Raw genomic sequence first — 20,371 nt, 5'->3', positions numbered from 1 at the left:
GCGGCTATTAATCCTTCCTTTTCCTCACGGCATGCTGATGCACACAAAGTCTATTTCTATGCTATGGTGGGGTTGCATTTAAAGATTTAACTCTGAATACATATCTATATGTGTGTGTGCATGTTAATGTTTAAAAGGGTTTTATATAATAAGGATTTCAACCTGTATTTCACTTTGAAATAATGTTTAATCATTTAACACACACACACACACACACACACACACACACAGGCTAAACAAAAGCTAAGCTTTGTCTAGGGTTGGTTCAGTATTGGTGCAGACCTGATTGTTGAAGATGATGTAGGTCACTGTCCATGAAAACCATGTATCTCCAAATTAGTTAATTAAGTGTCACTTTATGGGTTGAGAAAATCCTCCTATTTCTTAAACTAAATATACCCCTGGACCAAGTTGACCTTTTGTTGGAGATACAGTGAAAAAAATCTTCCCTGTTCATTTTGGCAAAGTATTGTGAGGCTACGCATTTAAATAACCTTCCAATAAGGTGGCAACTGTCCATATGTGATTGATTACATTTGAAAACATATAACCCTACCTGAATGTGTGTGTGTGTGTGTGTGTGTGTGTGTGTGTGTGTTCAAGACCTTGAATTCCAGCTTCTTAAAGGTTCCCCTCCAATTAGCCACCCACGTTGTAAGGTCCATAAATAACATGGCATAATACACACAATCATTGCTCATTTTAAAGTCAATGTGGAATAATAAGTAGCTGTCAGAGTTGGTCCATATGCAGTCTGGCCGCGCAGCCTCTCAAGTCCGGTTGCCTTTATATCATACCATCCATTATATTAATGTGCTGTGTGTGATTGAAGGACAAAACTGATCTACAGCAGGAGAAATTCTCCTTTTCAGTTCGGTGCAGTGTTTTTTTTAACATGTCCTCCTCTTCTGAATCTCAAACAGGAGGGGTTTTTGTCACCATCATGTAGCTTTCAATATTGGTGGAACAGTTGGGAGTAGGGGGACGACAGACAGAGCATATGGCCTCACTTTGTAACCTTGTCTGCCGCCTCCTGTAGCACTCCCTCACTTGTTTTGAGTCCTGTAACAGGCAGACTGCCCATCGAGAAGCAGCAGAGCGAGTGTGCTGGGACACTTCAGCATGTGTGTCTCCTGAACTTTACTGCCACTGCAGATACAGTTTCCTTGTTGAATTTCTTCAGGCAGAGACAGAGAGGGAGAGGGAGAGAGAGAGAGAGAGAGAGAGAGAGAGAGAGAGAGAGAGAGAGAGAGAGAGCACATCACTGAACACCTTACATAACTCGGTGGAAAAGATAGATGTAAAAGTAGTGCTTTGAAGGGCGAAGAACCGCCGGTCTGTCAAAGTGTCCTGTGCAAAATGGCTTTTAGTCACAGTGTGAATGCGTGTGGGCACTTGGGAGCTTTCTATAGCCACCTGGACAGCACAAATGTGTAGTTTGGAGACAATTATATGTGTTCACACCAATGTATTTGTCTCTGTATTCACACAAAGTGAAATGAGAAGTTTCCTGAGAACACAATGTTCTCTTTTTGCAGTATTAAGTATGGAAATGAGCAGATGCTGTCTTCCCTGAAGTGTCCAGTGTCACGCTGGTGATAATCCTCAGGGCTTCGGCACTCTGTGTGTGTTTGTGTGTGTGTACAGCAGTGTCTTTCCTGTCCTCTTGTGTATATTTTTGTGTTTGCTTTTGGATTCCCCTCCGCCGTGCTTTTCATCCTTAAACAACACGTCAGTCAGGTGCTCTCTGAGGAGTAGAGTGAAAGAGGAAGAGATAGAGACGTGGGGACACCAAGAAAGCGTAAAAGAGAGACAGAGAAAAGGGAAAGAAGACAGGGGTAAAAGAGTTTTGAAAGACTTATAACTTCCAAGCTGACTGTCATAGCAATGCTTGCCAGAGGGAAGAGCACCTTTAAGCATACTGGATGAGTAACGATGTGGAGGGACTACAAAAGCAAAGTAATACATAATAAGCAGCGCTTGCTCTGCACCTCTGCCAGTTACCAGTAACCTACATGAGATTGGTGTTGAGAGAAATTTTGGGAGTGCTTGAAAGGTCAGCAAAGACCTCATGTAAAAGGGGGTCCTCCTTTAACACTCTGCACACACTGTAATAAGATTTAGAAAGCATGGACGTAACTGCTAGATTGGGACGTTGGGCTCGATGCATAGATTTCCATAGAAATAAGAAACAAAAACAGACAATGTAGTGACTAAATCAAAACGTGACAAAATGTTTTACATACGGTAGGTAACCTCGGTTATACTAGCGCAATAATTCACTTCGTAATATCTGCTGCTTCAGGATATAAACCTACTTCTTGATTATGCAGTGGTATAAAATCAACAAATGCATATTTCTCTGCTGGTGTTGGTTGAAAAGTCCAATAAAGTGATCATCGTTGAAATAGCTGAATCATTTTCTTCTTTTGTGCCACTCATCTTTTGACTGCATTCCCAGTCCTGTTAGGCCTGAAAAGCATTTTTGCTGGCATTAATGATAAAAGAAAATGAGAAATAGGACTGTATGATGTTGTACGAGTGCAGAGCATTGCCTGCTGTTTGAACACAATGCCCTGTAGTTTGTTTTGTAGCACCACCCAGAACTCAAACATTAGGGTGTTTGCGCCCGTATTGAAAGCCAGCCAGACTTTGCAGTGTTAATGCCAAAACCAACTGCCTGTATCCTTGCAGGGATGGACCATGAAAGTCTGGCTTGGTTTGTCCTTGGACGTGTGCACAGCTAAGCAAGAGAATCATACCTTTATCATAATTGATTCTAAAGTAAAGTAGGACGCTACAATAGCTCAGCTAAACTGTTTAGTTCAGGTTAGAAGTCTGTAGCACATATCATAGCTCAGTAATTTGTGCTTGAACACAAGTGGAAAGAGTAATGGGTCCTCTGCACACTTCCTCTTTTCAGCTCTCTCCTTCTTAGGATGCAGGACAGCTCCTTTGTAGTCACTACATTATGTAGAAATGATAATTATGCCCCAGTGGAGGCTAGCTTCACCAAAATGTATTAGAGCCCTCAGTCACATCCAGTGATAATCACATCGTCATTTTCAAATTTTTAATTTTCAGTTTGAGCGAGACACACTGACATTGGAAAGGAAAAAATAAGCATCCTGAAATTCTCAACTTTTATACCCCTCCCACCCAAAAAATACTTTTTTTATTCTGCTTTAACATCTTACACAACTACCCTAAAATAAAAGACGGGCAGAAATGAATCATTAAAGTTGAGGTCAGGACGTTTTTGCTTTATTTGACATCGCAGTCAAATAAGAAGAGATAGATGTACACATAGAGACAATAAGACGTGACTGTACTCACATCCCAGATTAGTCATAGCATTACTCTCTGAACTCAAGGGTGCATTCACAAAAAAAAAAAAAAAAATGCATGACCATTAGATGATAATTGGGCACTTGGTACTGCAGTAGCCTTTCAGGCTGTGCTGCAGGAGGATCTGCAGACGTGCTACAGACCAAATTATCATTCCCAAGTCTGAAAAGTGGCAAAGTTAATGATAGATTAAACCCAAACCGGGGGAGTGGTACTCATGCAACACTTGAAATTAAACTGCAGCTGAGTGTTGAGGTTTCCAAAAACAGAAGCAAGAAGTCTTTCCATCTTACTAATATCCTGTTCTACCTTTGACCGTGGCGTGGGCCTGCAGGAAGTGGAAAGAAACGACCCAAAGTTCAATTGTTTGTCAGTCAGATGGGTTTGTGTTTGCTTTCATGGCTTCCTAACAATGCCGGGAGCAGGAGGAAAGGGATTTGGTCGACTAAATCCAGGTCAGACATGGTCAGATTACCCTCTGATCTGGCCTGGAAAATTCCACCATCCGACATACTGATGGGAAGATGCTCTGTACTTGATTGAGGAGCAAAAAAGGACAAGAAATGTATTCTTTAAAAAAAGTAAATTGTATTATATTTGTTGCGTCTGGATACAATACAGGGACACAAAAACAATATGTACATAAGTGAAAATAAAAATGATTCACAATTTACAATAGTAGAAATGCAACATGATAAGTATGCTTAGTTGTGGGACTTAGTAAAATAAGTGAGGCTGTTGCAGAGATCCGTGGCGATTTGTACTTAGTGTGTCATGAATTTAAAACCGAGGGAGATTCAAACTAACCCTGAGATGTGGAGGGATTGGAGAAAATGGCATCCAAAGAGAATTAAAGTCAACTGCTTTGGGGGGATTTAGGGAAAATGACTGACTTCGAGGCATCCCAAAATGATGCAGTGAGAGTCAATTGGGTCTAACAAAAGAGAATATACTCAGGAAGTCATCTAAGAATAAAAAATGTGAATAAAGAAAAAAGGGCCGAAACCACACCAGCCACCAGCTTTGTCTTCATTATCATCGTTACCAGAGTTATAATTATCAAGTGCATACTCTTATCTGAAATGTTCCTCTGGAAGAACGATTGCATTTTGAGGAACATCGCTCTTTGTTTCTTTGGCAGAGCTGCTGTGGATGAAGTTAAAGTTTCAGCAATCCTATCTGGAAAAGCACAGCGCTTATTACACGGCTCAATTTCCAATTCTCTCACAGGTACGCACACAAACACTCACACTCTCACACAGAATACAAAATGAGTCCGCAGCACAAAACAATCTCCCAGAAAGGCTCAGCGATACAAAAACACATAGACAAAAAGGAAAAACAGCTATTCTGTGAGGTTCGGATGGGAGGTATAGTAGTAACTATTCATATTCTCCTTTATTAGGAAGCAACAACAACAACATTTTTCACTCCATTAAAAGGACTTGCATTGCGCAAACAGAGATGGTTATCTCCATCACATTGGCTGCTGTGTGGTAAAATGGAGTGGCTGCTCGACAGAGGCAGGCTCCGGGCCATTATGCCACCCCAGAGTGCGGAACTGTAATTGCAGTGGGAGAGTACAATCAGGTACTGTGTTTGTCTCTGCTCTAATCTCTATACCCTGCCTGGCCCTTTTCATAGACAGAGCTGCAGTTTTTCATCCAGGCTTTCATCTGACTGCTCATAGGGAGTCGTTTTAGTTCAAATCTGTCAGAATTCAAACCAGAGTTTTAGTGCTTTTTGGATAAACCTGAGGCAATACCGGTAAATCTGAAACACAACTGACCCTGGGCTCCAACATCTATTATGACTTCAACCGTGATCGCGCTTTATTCCGCTCTGAAAAAATTCCAGAGCAACCTTTGCAGCTGGTGCCACATTGTGCTACTTCCCTGCTGTGATTATGACATTTATAGACACAATCTTGAAGTTTGCTGAGCAGATGAGCATATAGCCTGCAACACATTTAACAATACACAGCACAATCAAATTCCTTCATGTTTATGGTCCCCCTATGACCCAAATATGTCGTCTTTGTTGTCGTGGCTATAAACCAGACTATAAAAAGTAAAAACTGGGTTTATAGGTGCCTTCTAACAAAAGGCCTGGCCTCTCTACAAAGTGGAGTTCAGTGCATTATGGTGAAAGCTGTAAAATGCAGGCTAAGCAGGATTACTCAACTGCAGTTTTTCACATGGTTTCATTATTGCAGGAAAGTACAGTACAGCGCTTGTTCAGAATTGAGTGCAATACTACTTTTGGAAAAAACAAACAAAATATCACTTCTTTATGTCCTTGGGTATTTGGAAAAGATGGAAATTCACTTCTTTTTTTTCACCTCTCCTGGTGCCCCCAAAACCATTTTGGTCCATTAAAAGCTCCTCATAGAGATATGACTGAAGGCATGTGCCTGATTCATGTCTTTTTGAAAGAGCAAGCATAGTGCCCTTGGAATGAAGACAAAAATGTTTTTTCAAGGCACAGTTGTCAAGGCTCCTATCCCTAAATATATACTGATAAGAGCATGAAGTTTTAAATTCAATAAAAATAATAAAATAAAACATCTGCTGGGTTTACTGTGAAATAACAAAAAGTCAGACTGGAGAAGAAACAGACTTTGGACTAACTAGCCGAGATTCTTTCAGTGTTACAGTAATGGCTAAAAAAGGCACACAAACATAAAGCAACAAATGGAAAACATAAACGTTCATGTCACCTTAAAAAGAAATATTGCAAGATGGTACATGAGGGGTGACTAGAGGTGAAGGTGCCTGATGACGAGGCCAGTGGAGGTCAGAGGTTCCCTTCATCAAGCATCTTGTTGACCCCGTTACAGATCCTCTGCAGGTGGGCACGGTAAACATCCGAGGGCCCGTAGAGACACGCCAGGAAGTCACAGTCAGCGAAGTGATTGAACACGTGGTTGACTCGCGAGTGGCTCTTGGCTGTCAGGTGGCGTTTGATGGCCTGGTGCAGCAGCTCACGGCAATCATTCAAAATAGCGCTCATGACGCGCCGGTCAAAGGTGAACTCAATCTGGTGGAAACTGACCGCCGTCATGGCCAGAGTGTGGACTTTCTTCCTGTGAGACGACAAGAGAGGCTGTCAGTTTCTAATTCTGACTGGAGCAGCAGAAGGGAGTAAAAATAGAAACTGCTGTCTTATGATATTCTTCAGAAAAGTTTCAGCTATAGTGTTGTCCTTCACAGCAATGCATCTCCATGCTGATATAATCCACATTATCCATACTGTGCACTTATGTCAGCTCCACATGCCTCCAAGCGGAGTTTTACTATTTTAGTGGAAAATATATCAACTGATGTAAAAGTCAATTTCCTTAATTTGCTTCCATCAGCACACAAAAATGTACTTGAACTGCAGTTATCCCCAGTTGAAGCTCTCAACCAGAACTCATTGTTGTTTCTCAAGTTTTGTCACCTACTGATACACAATATAACAATATTTAAATGTATGGCAGGATGTGACAAAAGCTCTTAATTCAAACATTTTGGGAAATACACTTATTTTCTTTCTTTCCAAATATTAAATGAGAAAATTGATACTTCCCTCATGTCTAGACACTGCACAGAAATCCTGGGCGGATTGATAACATGTTATCTGTCAAGAGATCCAGCATGTAAATTCCTCCAACCACAAATTGTATTTTTTGTGTATTTGTGTACATATCAAATTAACAAAATAAGCTTTAGTGTTGGTAGCCGTATTTTTTTACTTTGAACAGAGCTATGCTATGCTAAGCTAATCGCTACCTGCCTTTTGCTCTGCATATAAAGTTGTGGTAGGCACTTCATTTTTTTCCGTTGTTGGGCAAAACGTCCATAATAATCTTTCAGCATATTGTAATTCATGTAGATTTATAGCCGAGACATACCAACCAGACGGCCGACCATCAACAGAAAAGCCAGTAGGAATGATCAGTCAGGTCCCCGAGGTCCAAAAAACTGCCTCGGAACACACTGAGGCGACACAGACTTGAGAAACGTAATACGTCTCCATAGCAGCAGGTGGCGCTACTCTGTATTGTTGCCCAAGAAATGAAAACCGGCAGCTGATTGGACGGACGCGTCACATGGGTTTGTTTTCTCCGGAAATTCAAAGCCAGACCTTCATGGCGGCTCGTTCAGAATACGATCTCATATTGTACTAAAATAGTTCACTGAAACATGTTTCTGAAAACATTTTAAGCGAGAAATAGGCCATGCAGTTGCTGAATCTGTCTTCATTTCAGTTCAACAAAAGGTCAGTTTAAAAGATTTTTTCGTCAGATTTTGAGAGACTCTAGTCACGCTCATTCCGCTCGCCATTTCCGGGTGAGTCCCGACTGCCCTGCCGCCGACTGAACATGTCAGGTCGGCCAAAATGAAGACCGACAGCCTCTCAGACGGACGACGGCACGGGACACACCGAACAGACTCGAGTCACTGACCTCGCCAGACTGTCCCACGGCCGATTATCGGCTTGGTGTGTCTCGGGCTTTAAAGAGAACTAGACTTCTGCACCTACTATTGGCTTTGTTTTAAAGGCTTCAGAAAGTCTAGCCATCAAAGGAGACTTTAGCCAATCACAGGTCATTTGAGAGAGAGAGAGAGAGAGAGAGAGAGAGAGAGAGAGAGAGAGAGAGAGAGAGAGAGAGAGAGAGAGAGAGAGAGATCCTATTGGCTGTTCTGTGCATGCATTGCCCGTGCGGCAAAGAGGGGAGAGGGAGAGCTGCAGGAAGGGGTCTTACTCTACCTCAAATTCTGCCATTATTCCACATTCTACCCACTGCAGCTTTAACGCAACGACATGAGAGTAGTATCATTTTTCTCATCAACTCTCGAAAACAGTGCTTTTTCCAAAACGTTGAAATATTCCTTTAACGGCTCTTGCTGCCTACCTGAAGTTCTCCACCAGGATCAGCTCCTCACTGTTGAACTGGTTGTTTCTGTAGAGCACTCCCAGCTTCACCACCATCTTGATCAAGTTCTTGATGATCTTCTGCGACTCTTTGCGGTTGCGGGTGTACTCCTTGGTGACACGGTAGAGCTCGTCCAACACTTCGCTGCTGGTGTCATCGATGAAGAGGTTGGCCATGCTCTTGGTGGCCATCTTGCTCATCAGCTTCTTCTGCGCCTGCAGGGCTAAGCTCTTGGTGCTGAAGGAGTCCATGGTCAAGTCTGGGTCAAGATGAGAAAAAAAACATTTTAGTTAAATGGTTATGCATGTAATGAGTGGACATATTTCCTTTTCCAAATGATGAAAAACATGGTTGTTTCCTCTCTTTTTTTAAACCGGTGATATGAACCGTTGGCAGCCCAGACTTTCTCATCTCTAAAGCAAGAAGGGCCAAACAAAACAAGCAGATAGCCTGCCATGTGTGAGGTTATTGCAAATAACATCTACACTAACACGATTTAAACTGCAGGGCCAAAAACGGTCGCCTTTATGAGATAATGAGCCTTGGCAGCTGTCAAATTAGACCCAGCAACCCTCTGGCTCGGAGCCTACAAGGTAGTTAGAGAAGAATGTGTCACTACGTGTGCAAGAGTAAAGTCAGTCACAGCACGACCACGCAAAGCAGACAATGTAATCTGGACGTCTTATCTGCTGAATGAATTCAGAGAACAAGGTGTGTTCGCGTGTGTGTGAAGGTGACACAGACAGCGCCAACTCATTCACTGCACGTGTGTTGCTTTATTTATGTATGATGTTATTTGAGTGTGTGTTTGTGTTCTAAAGCAGAGTGCCTCAGTGAAAGGCTGCCCCCATGATGGAGGCTCATGAATAGCGGAGGTCACAAGGGCCGCCGGCTTTCACACCCCCTCTGATGTCTCCTATCAAATGAGGCAGGTCCACACAGCACGCCTGATCATTTCACCAGCCGCGTCTCAATGGGCTCTGCAGGTCACTACTTCAGGTTTGTACATACAGTTTTTGAAGAACAAAATTAATCTATTTTCCTCTCACTCCCTCTCTAACCTTCACAGATTTCAAAAGCAGCTTTTTCTGTAAACAGACAACAAAAAGCTGCTTTCCACAACTGCCCTCCATTGCCAGCGCAGGTGGAATGAATGAGGATAAAGAGAGGGGGCGGGCGGGCGGGGGAGGGGGGGGCTAGGACGTCTATTTTTGATAAGACATGGTCACTGTTTTCAAAAATGTATTCTTACACAATTATACAAAAACAACTAAAAACTAGTTTTATTATAAAACAATTTCCTAGATTATGAAATATGGCTGCAACTATGTATCATTAACATTGATTATAAAATGTCAGAAAATGCCTGTTACAATTTACCAGAGCCCAAGGTGATGACTTCAAATTAGTGCTGTCAGTTAAATGCGTTATTAACGGCATTATCGCAAACCCATTTTAACGGTGTTGTGAGATTAACGTTCTTTTTGGCCTAGCAAACTTTGTAGTTTTTTTTCACATGCTGTTGCAACAACTAGTAACGTTAGAAAAACAACACCACACCGGATCTAGCTAGACCGGAAACAAAACACGCTGCACACACTTGTTTGGGCTTGCGAGCCGGCCAAATAGTAGTAGGCTAACGTTACGTTCTGAGGGGATGGCAAGCACGAGACGCCGAAATGGATGACAATAAGATTCTGAATGGAAAGTTCAAATGGTTCCATTGACAAGACCAAAGTGATCGGTGCGTTTTGTTGTTGTGAACTGATCATCGCAGCACGTCCAGTCTGAAATAACACTTGATGACCAAGCACACAGCTGATGCGAATTCTCCGCCCCCTCGTCAAAGCCAAGCGACAAAAGCACAAAGCAAGCCAATCCACTTTTCCATGTTGATAAGAGCATTAAAATGAGAAAAAAAACAAAAACATAATGGGACAAAAAGAAATCAAGGGACATTTAGAATAGATAAAAATGTGCAATTAATTGCGATTAATTGAGAGTTAACTATGACGTTAATGCGATTAAATATTTTAAATCGTTTGACAGCACTACTTCAAATTGCCTGCTTTGTTCGACAAACAGTTTAAAACCCAAAGATAGTCATTGTATGATGATACAACAAAAGAAAAAAGCAGCAAATCTTAAACTTAGGAAGTGATTTTTCCCAATATTGCCCGTAGAATTTTATAGATGTAAACTACACGTAAAACGTCAGAGTTTAGATGTAATTTCTTCCCAATTAATTATTATTATTTATTTGCATGCATGCTCTATGGGCAAAACACGTTTATATTCCTCATAGTAAGCAAAGTATTGTTTTGGTATCCATCCCAAACATCAAGTGTTGAATCAGCACCAGTATTAAAAACATTTTTAAACAATACCAATACCCATTGTGTTGCCTCTCAGGAATCAAGATAATATTCATGCTAATAAGGAAAACATTTCTTCACCTCAGGGGAAAAAACAGTCAGATTTCCCCTAATACATCTCCCTGTCACTGACTTGCTAAATGTAGCCTAATTGGCAACTGAAAATTATATTTAATGTCCCATTCACATCACAATAGGGGTTTATTCTCCTCCACATGCAAGTATCCCTAAAGCTTAACTGAAAATCTGCATGATTGGCAAACTGCCTTTCCACGTGCATGAGAATAATAAAAATCCAAAGCAGGAGATTTTCTATTAGTGCAACAGACAAAATGAACGGTGACACATCCCTGCCAGGTGATTTTTACTATTGATACTAGAAGGCAGTGCGTCTGCTGCTACAGTGTGTGACTTTCATTCTCTCTCTATGCCTCTCTAAGAATATCAATAAGACTCCTTGGAGAGTGTCAGCAGGATGCTTCCCAGGGAGGAGACACATGAGGAGAGGGAGAGCAAAGACAGAGGCACAGAGATGGAGGGGAGAAAGGGCGGTGGGGTGCTACATATCAATCCTGAAACACCGGGGAAAATGTAGGTGTTGAATGAGAGGTCATTTATATACTGTCTCATGCTGAATCTAGTTTTACTCCCTCTCTCTGTGCAGGTGCTGGACGTTTAATCGGGCTTCTGGCTGTGCTGATCAACAATCACTGGCAGATCTGCATCGACCGATTCACCATGATTGTAACTTGCCATGCTGCCCCTGTTACAGAAAATCCTGCTGTGATGCAATGTGTGTGAAATGGATAACAAGGAGAATGTTAACAGGTTAGAGCTTACACACTACCTGCATGGCTCGCCTTGAGCCGGGCCGAAAACGCGTGCCTGCTAGAAATAGAACCAACGCCTATTTTTCACGCGACACACATGCGTGTTGGAAGCGTTTCCAGGCAAAATAGAATAGGAAAAGATGTTTATATGTCATTTAGACACATATACATATTAATAAATGACAGGTTGATGTTTTGTTCCACAGTGTACATTAACAGTACTCCCTGCTCCCTTCTCCCTGTTCAGGGAATGCCCATCGACAAAATTCCTCCATTTGGAACACCCTGCAACGATGCTGCTACTGTGGAAACTCTGCACTATTGAAAAGAAGAAAAAAAATTATATTAAATTTGTAATAATTACAAAACTTATTCTATTGTAATATGTAACTTTAGAATAAATGTGATTTGATTAATTTACAAGATGTACGGTGTCATTCCATCGAGGCACAATGACTGATGGGTAATCTTGCTTGTCAACTTCACGCAAACTGATGAACCGTTCACAGTTCCCTTTGAACTGAGCGTTTTTGCTCCCTACTGTTTGGAATCTTACTTTACATGGCTGAACACTCTGTGCAGTCCACTTCGCTGGGAACTACTAGTCTGCATTTACCTCCCTCTCTTCCTCTCTGTGCCCTTGCTGATGGGCGTTTAATAGTTTAGAAAAGAGCAACAGGATAACAGGCACAGTAAGAAAGGCAACCTCTTTGTCAGATTGGAGGCCGATTTCATATTGCTCATTAAAGTCCACTCTTGTCGCAAACCGGAGCCAATCACAACTCTGTGTAGCCTGCCGACTAACGCTCTTCTCTTAAGGATGGAGGGAGATCCTTACTCTCCCCCTCCATTTCCCCAAAACAAGAAAATGAAAGGCCTCATGAAAAAAGGTCCTCAGGGAAGAAGTGCTTGGAGTGATGAAAAGGTTTTCAATCAAGGAATCTTTTTTCTGTGACTTTGCAGCATGAGAGTGGTTACTGCCAGATTTAAATGGCCTGTGAAGTCTGGTGTCCAGGGACAGCCTGGCCAACACTGACACAGCATCTCCATAGTATTTATAGAGGCAAAACTTTAACGGATTTAAGGCGGAACAAGACATGACAGCAGCAAAAACTGCTGAGTGTTGTTGCAAAATACACAAGCCACAGCCATCGCTGCATACAGAAATCACGCAAACGTATATCTGCACACATTACTGAAAGATCTGGTTTGAGCAGCTGAAAAGGAAATTAAAAACAAAGACAGATTGCAGCAGCCAACAGCCCCTCAGCATAATTACAGCAGTTAGACAAGCTACAAAATAATCAACTTGCTCAGAACAAGCAAACATTCACTCACAAAGACGAGCGGGCTAAAGCTCAGCAAACATGACTCATGGAAATGAAACCAGAACCTACAACACAGTGTTGGATGGATGTCTCATGACAGTGAGGGAGTCTGGGTAATATACCCAGGGACGCTCACGCCTTCCAGCAGGTGCAGACAGCCTTGTCAGCCCTGTGTGACAACCTGACTGAGGGATCGAGGCAAAAAGAGGCTGCGATGACGAAAACATAACCAACCTGTCCTCTGTCTCTAGTCCTTGGAGGATTTTTGAAGCTGGGTCAGGTGAAGCTGCATATGTGGCTTTAATTTGCTTTACCTCTTTGAGTTTCAGGGCAGGTAAAGCTGATGTCTGCATTGGGGACACTTCAGCCAACAGCCTTTCTTAATTCATTTGGGGGAAGGGGAACAAGTGGGATGAAAACTCCTACTGGCTATCGTTTTCATTTCAGTGTTTTCACAATGTGGCCGTTACCGAGACCTTCGAGACTGATGCATTGAACAAGGGCTGTAAAGACTGACTGAAAGAACCCAAGAAGACAATTTCAAAATGCTTCTTTTGTCAAACAAACAGTTCCAAACCCAAAGATATTGAAATTATACGGATATAAAACAGAAAAAATGAAAATAGTGAATGTTTGACTGGACTAGCTGCAGTATTTGTCGTCTCTATACTTACTTACTTACCAATAAATAAAACCAAAAAGGAGAAATCTACAGGATAGTACCAAAAGATTCCACACATGCTACTTGAGATGAACATTTTGTTTTCTTCTGGTTGCTCAAATTTAGATTTAATTCAACATGATGTGAGCGTGGCATTGGTATTCCAAAAGGGGGCATTGAGCAGGATCCAGGATGCAACCTCGGCATCGACTGCACTCACTTGTCAGTCAAACCAAAGCTGAGGTGTGACAGGTAAGAAAGAGCCAGAAATCGGATACACCTGTGGCTCCCGCCCACTCTAACGCATCTCATCAAGGCGCATGAAGAAGAAGAGGCCACAGCACCTAAAATATCACCACTGTTATACCTGCTGCCAATCTTGACAGCTTGGTGGGTGCTGATAACAGCCAGCATAAAGAAAACCAATGAAGAATGCGTTTTGACACTGCTTGGCCACCACAAGTTGCTAAAAAAGCTTTGGCAGAGATTGTAGAACTTTCCATGACACTTTGTCTAAAAGTGATTGGTTGATGGCAGCAGAAAATGTCACGACTTTCATATTCTTCAGGGATGAGCAGTCACATGGATTGGGGCTCTGTGACCCTGACAGAGACGACTCCATCAGCAGAGAAAATCTTCACTCCTATAGGAAGGAACTGATTACTCAGAACAGCACTGTATTTCTAGGGATTTACCACTCTATCTTTCTCAACAGATCTAAATCTCAACACAAGCATGCACCATACAACGCAAATAACCTTATAATATGCCCTCAACATAATGTGTGTCCGTGATTACCTCCGATGTTTCACAGTAATCTTTTTTCCCGCTGTGTACTGAACAAATGTCAACATTCAGAAGTGTAATTATTACACCCCCCCCAATTTTTAGTCCTTTACATTTTCAAAAGCATAAATTATCATGGTCGATGACCTTTACCATTTGTCCTCCTTCACCCTCTACTCCTTCCTAACTCCTCTGTCCTGTTTCCTGCTGCTGGTGTTTAATAAAATGCAAAATACCAAAACAATTATATTTTAAAAGCATTAAACTGGCAAAAACTAAACGAATTACTATGAATAGTGCAAATCTCACCACAATCATGCACCACACAACACAAACAACCCTATAATAAGCCCTCAACATAATGCGTGTTCGTGATTACCTCTGATGTTTCACAGTAATCTTTTTTCTGCTGTGTACTGAACATATGTCAACATTCAGAAGCGTAATTATTTTATCAGAGCAACTGTCGAAAACCGAAAGATTTTCAGTTTACTATCACATATTACAAAAAGGTGAGCAGCAAATCCTTTCATTTGAGAAGCAGGAACTAAGAACTTGTTTGATTGAAAAAATTTGTTAAACGATTAATCGATTATCAAAAACACGTAGATACGAATTATTTTTCTGTCGATTAACTATCAATTCAGCTCTAATATAAAACACTTTCTAAATACATTTCAAGGAAACATTCAATCAACACCTCTCTGACACGGTGGCAGCTAATGACAAAATGATAAACGTTGTAAAGGTAGTATTTATTGCAGAGCTGTTGAACTGGATTGGATAATGTTGTACTGTGTACACTCTCTGAACATTTGTATTTGCTTTGCTGCCTTTTGGTAAAACTACCATGAGTAAAAGGTGAATAGAAAACAGCCAACTATGATGTCTAAGAAACCATTATAACCCTATCTTTTCCTATGCCAGTTTGAATAAAAGTGCCTCAGAATACTGCACAAAAAAAAAACAAAAAACAAAACTGCGGACCCCTGAGAGAAAGTCTGAAAAAGCTCCATGATCATGACCCAAGGCATTACGGATGTCATTAAAATGTATTCTTATTGGGAAATCTTGAATCAGAAAACTTGTTTCTCCACAGATTCTCCCCAGCTGTATGATACAGTATACTCTGTCTCCACTTGGAGAAACAATAGACAATCTGGGCTGTTATATAAGGCACATCCGTGCTTTGTGTTCAGACAGGACAAGTAACCACTCAAATGAGCTACTGGAACCACTCCACTGTTAGGGAATCAACAGCAGGAGTTCAGGACAAGAGAACGCTGCAGTTTCATCTTTCATCAAGTTTTGTAGTGTTTGTCTCACTCTTCATTTGAGATGTTGCATAACAGAGGAGGTGCTGACTCTGCTGATAAGAGAGCCGGTGCTGCGTGTTAACAATTGTGTATGGCAGGCGTGTGTGTGTCTGCGTAATGGTCTCTTTTGTACACACACATCTGGTTCAGCAGCTCTGACATGAGAGCCATAATTACGCCACATACATAGACATACATCAACAGATACACAACAGATGCAAACACACTACATGCATGCTTTGGATGAAGTAGATCTTTGTATGTGCTGTCACTTTCTCATCCTCCCACACAGTCATCATCTGTGAAGATCTACTGAGAAACGAGGCAATCAGTGCCTTTCGCTCAGACACTAGGCCCCCCTACCCTTTTTTAACAGTTTTCTCAGATCTGCCAGAGCCCGCTGAACAATTAATAATTAACACATCAGCATATAATGGATCGAGGATTAATAATTCAGTCTGCCGATTTGGACTAAAATAGACCGGAGGCTAAGAGGAGTCTGCAGTGCAACAGGTTGGGGCAGAGATGAGGGATCGGGATAAAGGGTGGACTGCCAGCACGTACAGTAAGAGACGGTGACTGTGAGCGGATAAAGTTAATTTAGGAACATCAGTCAGTGTTACGCATGTTTAATTAGGCTGGGAATACAGTAGCTGCTGCTCAGCCCGAGGGCCAACACAACAGTCACTGACAACATTTGTTCAAGCGTTAGAATTCAGAAGTGGGTAGTTGTTTTATGGCTACAACTGAGCTGATTTGGAATAACACATCTGTGAAAAAAAGAAGGTTAATAATGAATAAAAAGAAAAGCAGTCCACTATCACAGAAGTTCACTTTGAGCGCTATGTCCCAGGTTTAATTACATATTATTTGCAATATAATTAGCATCTTAACGGCGCTGCACATAATGCAAGACATAATCAAGGTGCTAACTGGTGCTTGAGCTATGACTGATGTCTGGGCCTATGACATTTTAATTAAGGCCACCATAAGAGCGGGGCACATTATAAGTAATTTTCTTCACCTCAAGCCTCAGGCGAGCATCATTTGTTAACTCGACATGCAATGGAGTGGCAAAAAGTGCTTGGCTGTAAGTACAGCAGGGATGGAGATCAGTGAAAACAGAAGGCGGACCAATATGAGAGGACAAGACTGGGACTAATAGATGACTCAAGTGGGACCTCAAATGAGTCCGACCTATAGGCAGATATAGCCATCCCTCACTCTCTCCATTTCAAACAATGCCATGATATCTGCAAGTCATGCGGCTCTGCTATCAGACAAGGCCACATACTCAGTGTTTCGGGTTTCCAGGGAAACTGGAGGCCACCTGCGTGCTCGGCTGAACTTTGCAGCCTAGTAAAAGCAGGTCAAACACCTCTCTTGTCTTGTCAATGAGTTACCATGGATTCTCCTCAGCAGGAACCACAGTGTCTCTAGCATTACTGCTGCAATTTCAAGCTCTGCCTTTAATAACACTGCAAGGAGGACGCCTGGCAACGTGACTGTATTGTCCTATTCTAAAAGACACCCGGAGGAGGGGATCTGCACAGATACAGTTACACTAAAATATACATAGACGAGGCTCACCAGCATTTGCTTAATCCCGCTATTGACTGGCAATTATCATATATCATTGTTATTTCTTGTCTTTCAGAATCACATTGTGCTGAAACAATAATAAAGCTGTTGTGAAAGACTAAGCTATGATTAATGATGAAAAGCAAATACTCATTAAAACTAGTCATGGATGAAATCTAAAACAAAAAGGCCTTTCAATGAACTTCTTTGTACTGGATTTCATTTTCACTATATCTTCAAGCCTTCCAAAGCAATGGACATCAATTTGATTATTTAAGGGCTGTAAATAATGATAGTTTTCATTATCGAGTAGAAAATGAAAATAGTCAAAAATGCTCATGATGATTCCCCTAAGCTTAACTTGGTACCTTCGGGTTGTTTGTTTTGTCCAATCAGCAGTCTAAATCCCAAAGAATTTAATTTACAACAAAGATATTGCTTCTTTTGAAGGGGTCACATGCCAAATAGGTTGGGAACTATGGTGTTAGCCTAAAGAATATCAGCGAATAGTGCAAAAAAAGCCTATAAAGACAATTATCTGATCATATGAAACCCAAACATATGCAAAGTATGATGAGATTAGAGAAAATCAGCAAATCCTTGCAACCCAGAAGCTGGAAAGAGGAAAAATTTGGCATTTTGCTTGAAATAATGACTTAAACAATGAATCAATAATCAAAATAGCTGATTAATTTACTGCCACCCTAGTATTGACTAATCATGAGAGTTCTAGCTTATTTAGTTATATTCTGCTGATACAATTATACAGATGTTGAAATAAAGTCCTGCAGTTATTCTGTGATAATGATTTTGGCCCTGCCTCAGCTCAGTGGTTGTCAGCTATTGCTACCAACAACAAAGACACAAGGATGCCTCGGCAACTAAAACAGAGTAGGTCGAAAAACACCAAATCATTTCACCACTAATACAGCTAATGCAAGAAGAGAGGCAACTCCAAGTCCTGATCCAAGGCCATAATTCATTTGACATGTCTGTTGAGGCTGTGCATGATAATGTGTGCTGCTACCTGCCAGAGCCCTGGCTGCACAGTGAAGCTATTCATCCACACCCTGAACCTTGTTCTGGAGCGAAGCTTTACAACGTAAACACAGCAATGTGTTACAAAACATATCAGTGTTTGCAAAACATATGTCTTCCCCTTTTTTAGTCTCAGTCTAGATATGCAGTGGATTACACTGGAACTACAAAGAGGCTTATTAAGTGTTTAAACTAGCAGGGACAAAGCATTTTCTTTATCTCTTTTTTTTCTTGTTCTGCCCCATTTACTCAATCTCTTGTGAGATGGTAAAGCATGTACCCTCACCAGGAATGTTAAGCATATAGTTTCAATTGGCCAAGCTATATATTCTCTGTAGGCTATAGTGCTCTACAGATTGTATTATCTTTTCTCCAATTTCTACATGGACAATATAGGAGACAGAGATATATAGATAGATAGATAGATAGATAGATATAAATAAATACATAAATGGAGGAATATGTATGGTCCAAAGCCACACAAAAGTCTATCCAATTTTCCAACCATTGGTTTTACGTCACACCAAATATGGTCATATATTCTGCAATGTTTTTCACTATTTATGAATAAATAATAAACCGGCTTAGTAATCTTCATCGTCATCCACATGATGGCCTAAAACTCCTTAATTCATGAGTGACACAGTTCCTCAATTTGTCTTCAAATAATATCAATAATATGCAGGATAGTTGCTAATAAAAAGCATTCTTTTCCTATAAATAGCCTAACTAACAAAACGACCAGCCAATGAACTCTGAGATTGTTAATAATCAAAAGGCTATATTTGAATCACGTCCTGATATGACGGACCGTTACTTCCGCTAACTTCGTAGCAGAAAATACCACACAGAAAGACAAGTGACCTGGCCAACAAAACGAGTTTCATTAAGTTCATATTAGCCCGCTGACCGTGAAAATGCTGCTCTAATGCTGACAACAGTAAACAATTTAACGGCCAAAAAAACTGGGTGTGATTTTACCACAGGCCTCTGATAATAGGTGACCGTTATTGTGTGTTTATGAGATGTTTCATTAAAAACTGCTCGACCGTTTAAATGACCGGTTCCAGCGACATGGATTTACCTTTCTCTCACCTCAGCGGGACACAGGAGTGGTCAGCCAACGAGATGACAAGTTAATCTGAACTAAATATCTCAAGTCTTCATCCTGGCAGCGCAGGGAAAAGTCCATTCACAGCATGTTTTGTTTGTTCGCTTGTTTTGTTGGAGCTCCGCTGTTTGTGCGATAAAGAAACCCGTCCTCCCCTCGCAGCTCCTTCTTGTTCTGTAAGTTTGTAACCGGGGTATCAGACACAGATGTGTAAATAATTGAAAGAGTGTTTTCTTCTCTCGGCTGCAGTGAGATCGGTTACAAGAGTTATTTGTAACCCGAGTCCTCCTCCTACTCGTAAAAAAAAAAAGTTTCAAACTTGAGGGGGGACTTGGAAATAACTAGATTGATGTTGGCTTTGGCCAATGAAGGAGCAACAAGGGAGTGGACCAACCCAATCAGGCAGAAAGAAAGGGCCATTTACAGCCAGAACACCCCCTGCCCCCATTACGGTTTCCAGTAATTATCCTTGTCCAGTCCCCCCATTCCCAAGGCTGAAAAGTTCTCAGAGGAAATGGTGTTAAGGGAACAATAAGCAGGAACTCTGGGTAGCAGTTTTTCTGTCATGGACTAAATGATATACTGGCTTGTTTAGTTAGTTAGGCTACACATTCATGAAACAAACTGTAGTTACATCGAAATTTTCTTACAAAATTGTACATTTCATAGTTTCATAACATTAATTAGTAGGCTAATGAAAACACACACACACACAACACAACACAACACAACACACACACACACACACACACACTTTTGTGTCAGCGGATGTTTTTAGGATAGGAAGTTTGTCATCTGTGTAATGAGGAAACAGGAATTCCCGAGGTCAAAATAGCATTCTTGCATTGTTATTCTAACACTGAGGTAACCAAAGCCTAATTACTGCGAGTTTTGGGCCTAAATTGCCAGAAGCCGCAGGTCATACCTTAGTGTTATTAAAGCAAGTATTATTTATACTAGCCTACCCTATAAACTAAGCCTATCAATATTTATATATTGTACTGTAAGTATTGTGTTGCTGCAAATCTCCGTCATAGTAATATAGGACACCTGCAGTGGTGAAATTAATCTGGCGC

The 20,371-nt window shown here is 41.2% G+C and overlaps 1 protein-coding gene and 1 long non-coding RNA gene across 3 annotated transcripts; one reads left to right on the top strand and one right to left on the bottom strand.

Moving 5' to 3' along the window:
- Positions 1-3,242: 3,242 nt before the first annotated feature.
- tnfaip8l1 (tumor necrosis factor, alpha-induced protein 8-like 1) lies at positions 3,243-19,615 on the bottom strand. 2 transcript variants are annotated; one of them, XM_039811911.1, is made up of 3 exons: positions 19,280-19,615; positions 8,249-8,528; positions 3,243-6,433 (listed from the first exon to the last, which is right to left on the bottom strand). In XM_039811911.1, exons 2-3 carry the CDS (start codon positions 8,518-8,520, stop codon positions 6,145-6,147), a joined length of 561 nt encoding a protein of 186 aa, XP_039667845.1. In that variant the 5' UTR covers positions 8,521-8,528; positions 19,280-19,615; the 3' UTR covers positions 3,243-6,144. The 2 variants fall into 2 exon arrangements, with proteins under 2 accessions (XP_039667845.1, XP_039667844.1); XM_039811910.1 differs by having other exon boundaries at positions 19,269-19,610.
- Positions 9,101-11,789, top strand: LOC120565853. The gene is made up of 3 exons (XR_005640295.1): positions 9,101-9,268; positions 11,309-11,472; positions 11,722-11,789. It is a non-coding gene; the product is annotated as an uncharacterized LOC120565853 (long non-coding RNA).
- Positions 19,616-20,371: the final 756 nt, after the last annotated feature.

Source organism: Perca fluviatilis, chromosome 9 (assembly GCF_010015445.1).
Source record: "Perca fluviatilis chromosome 9, GENO_Pfluv_1.0, whole genome shotgun sequence".
NCBI lineage: Eukaryota > Metazoa > Chordata > Actinopteri > Perciformes > Percidae > Perca > Perca fluviatilis.
The sequence above is the reverse complement of the archived record's forward strand: the minus strand, read 5'-3'. Positions and strand labels throughout refer to the sequence as shown.

Coding starts and splice junctions, on each gene's coding strand:
- tnfaip8l1 (XM_039811911.1), bottom strand. CDS start 8,520: ATGGACTCCTTCAGCACCAAGAGCTTAGCCCTGCAGGCGCAGAAGAAG. Junction 6,434..8,248: donor ATCCTGGTGGAGAACTTCAG/GTAGGCAGCAAG, acceptor GTCGTCTCACAG/GAAGAAAGTCCACACTCTGG.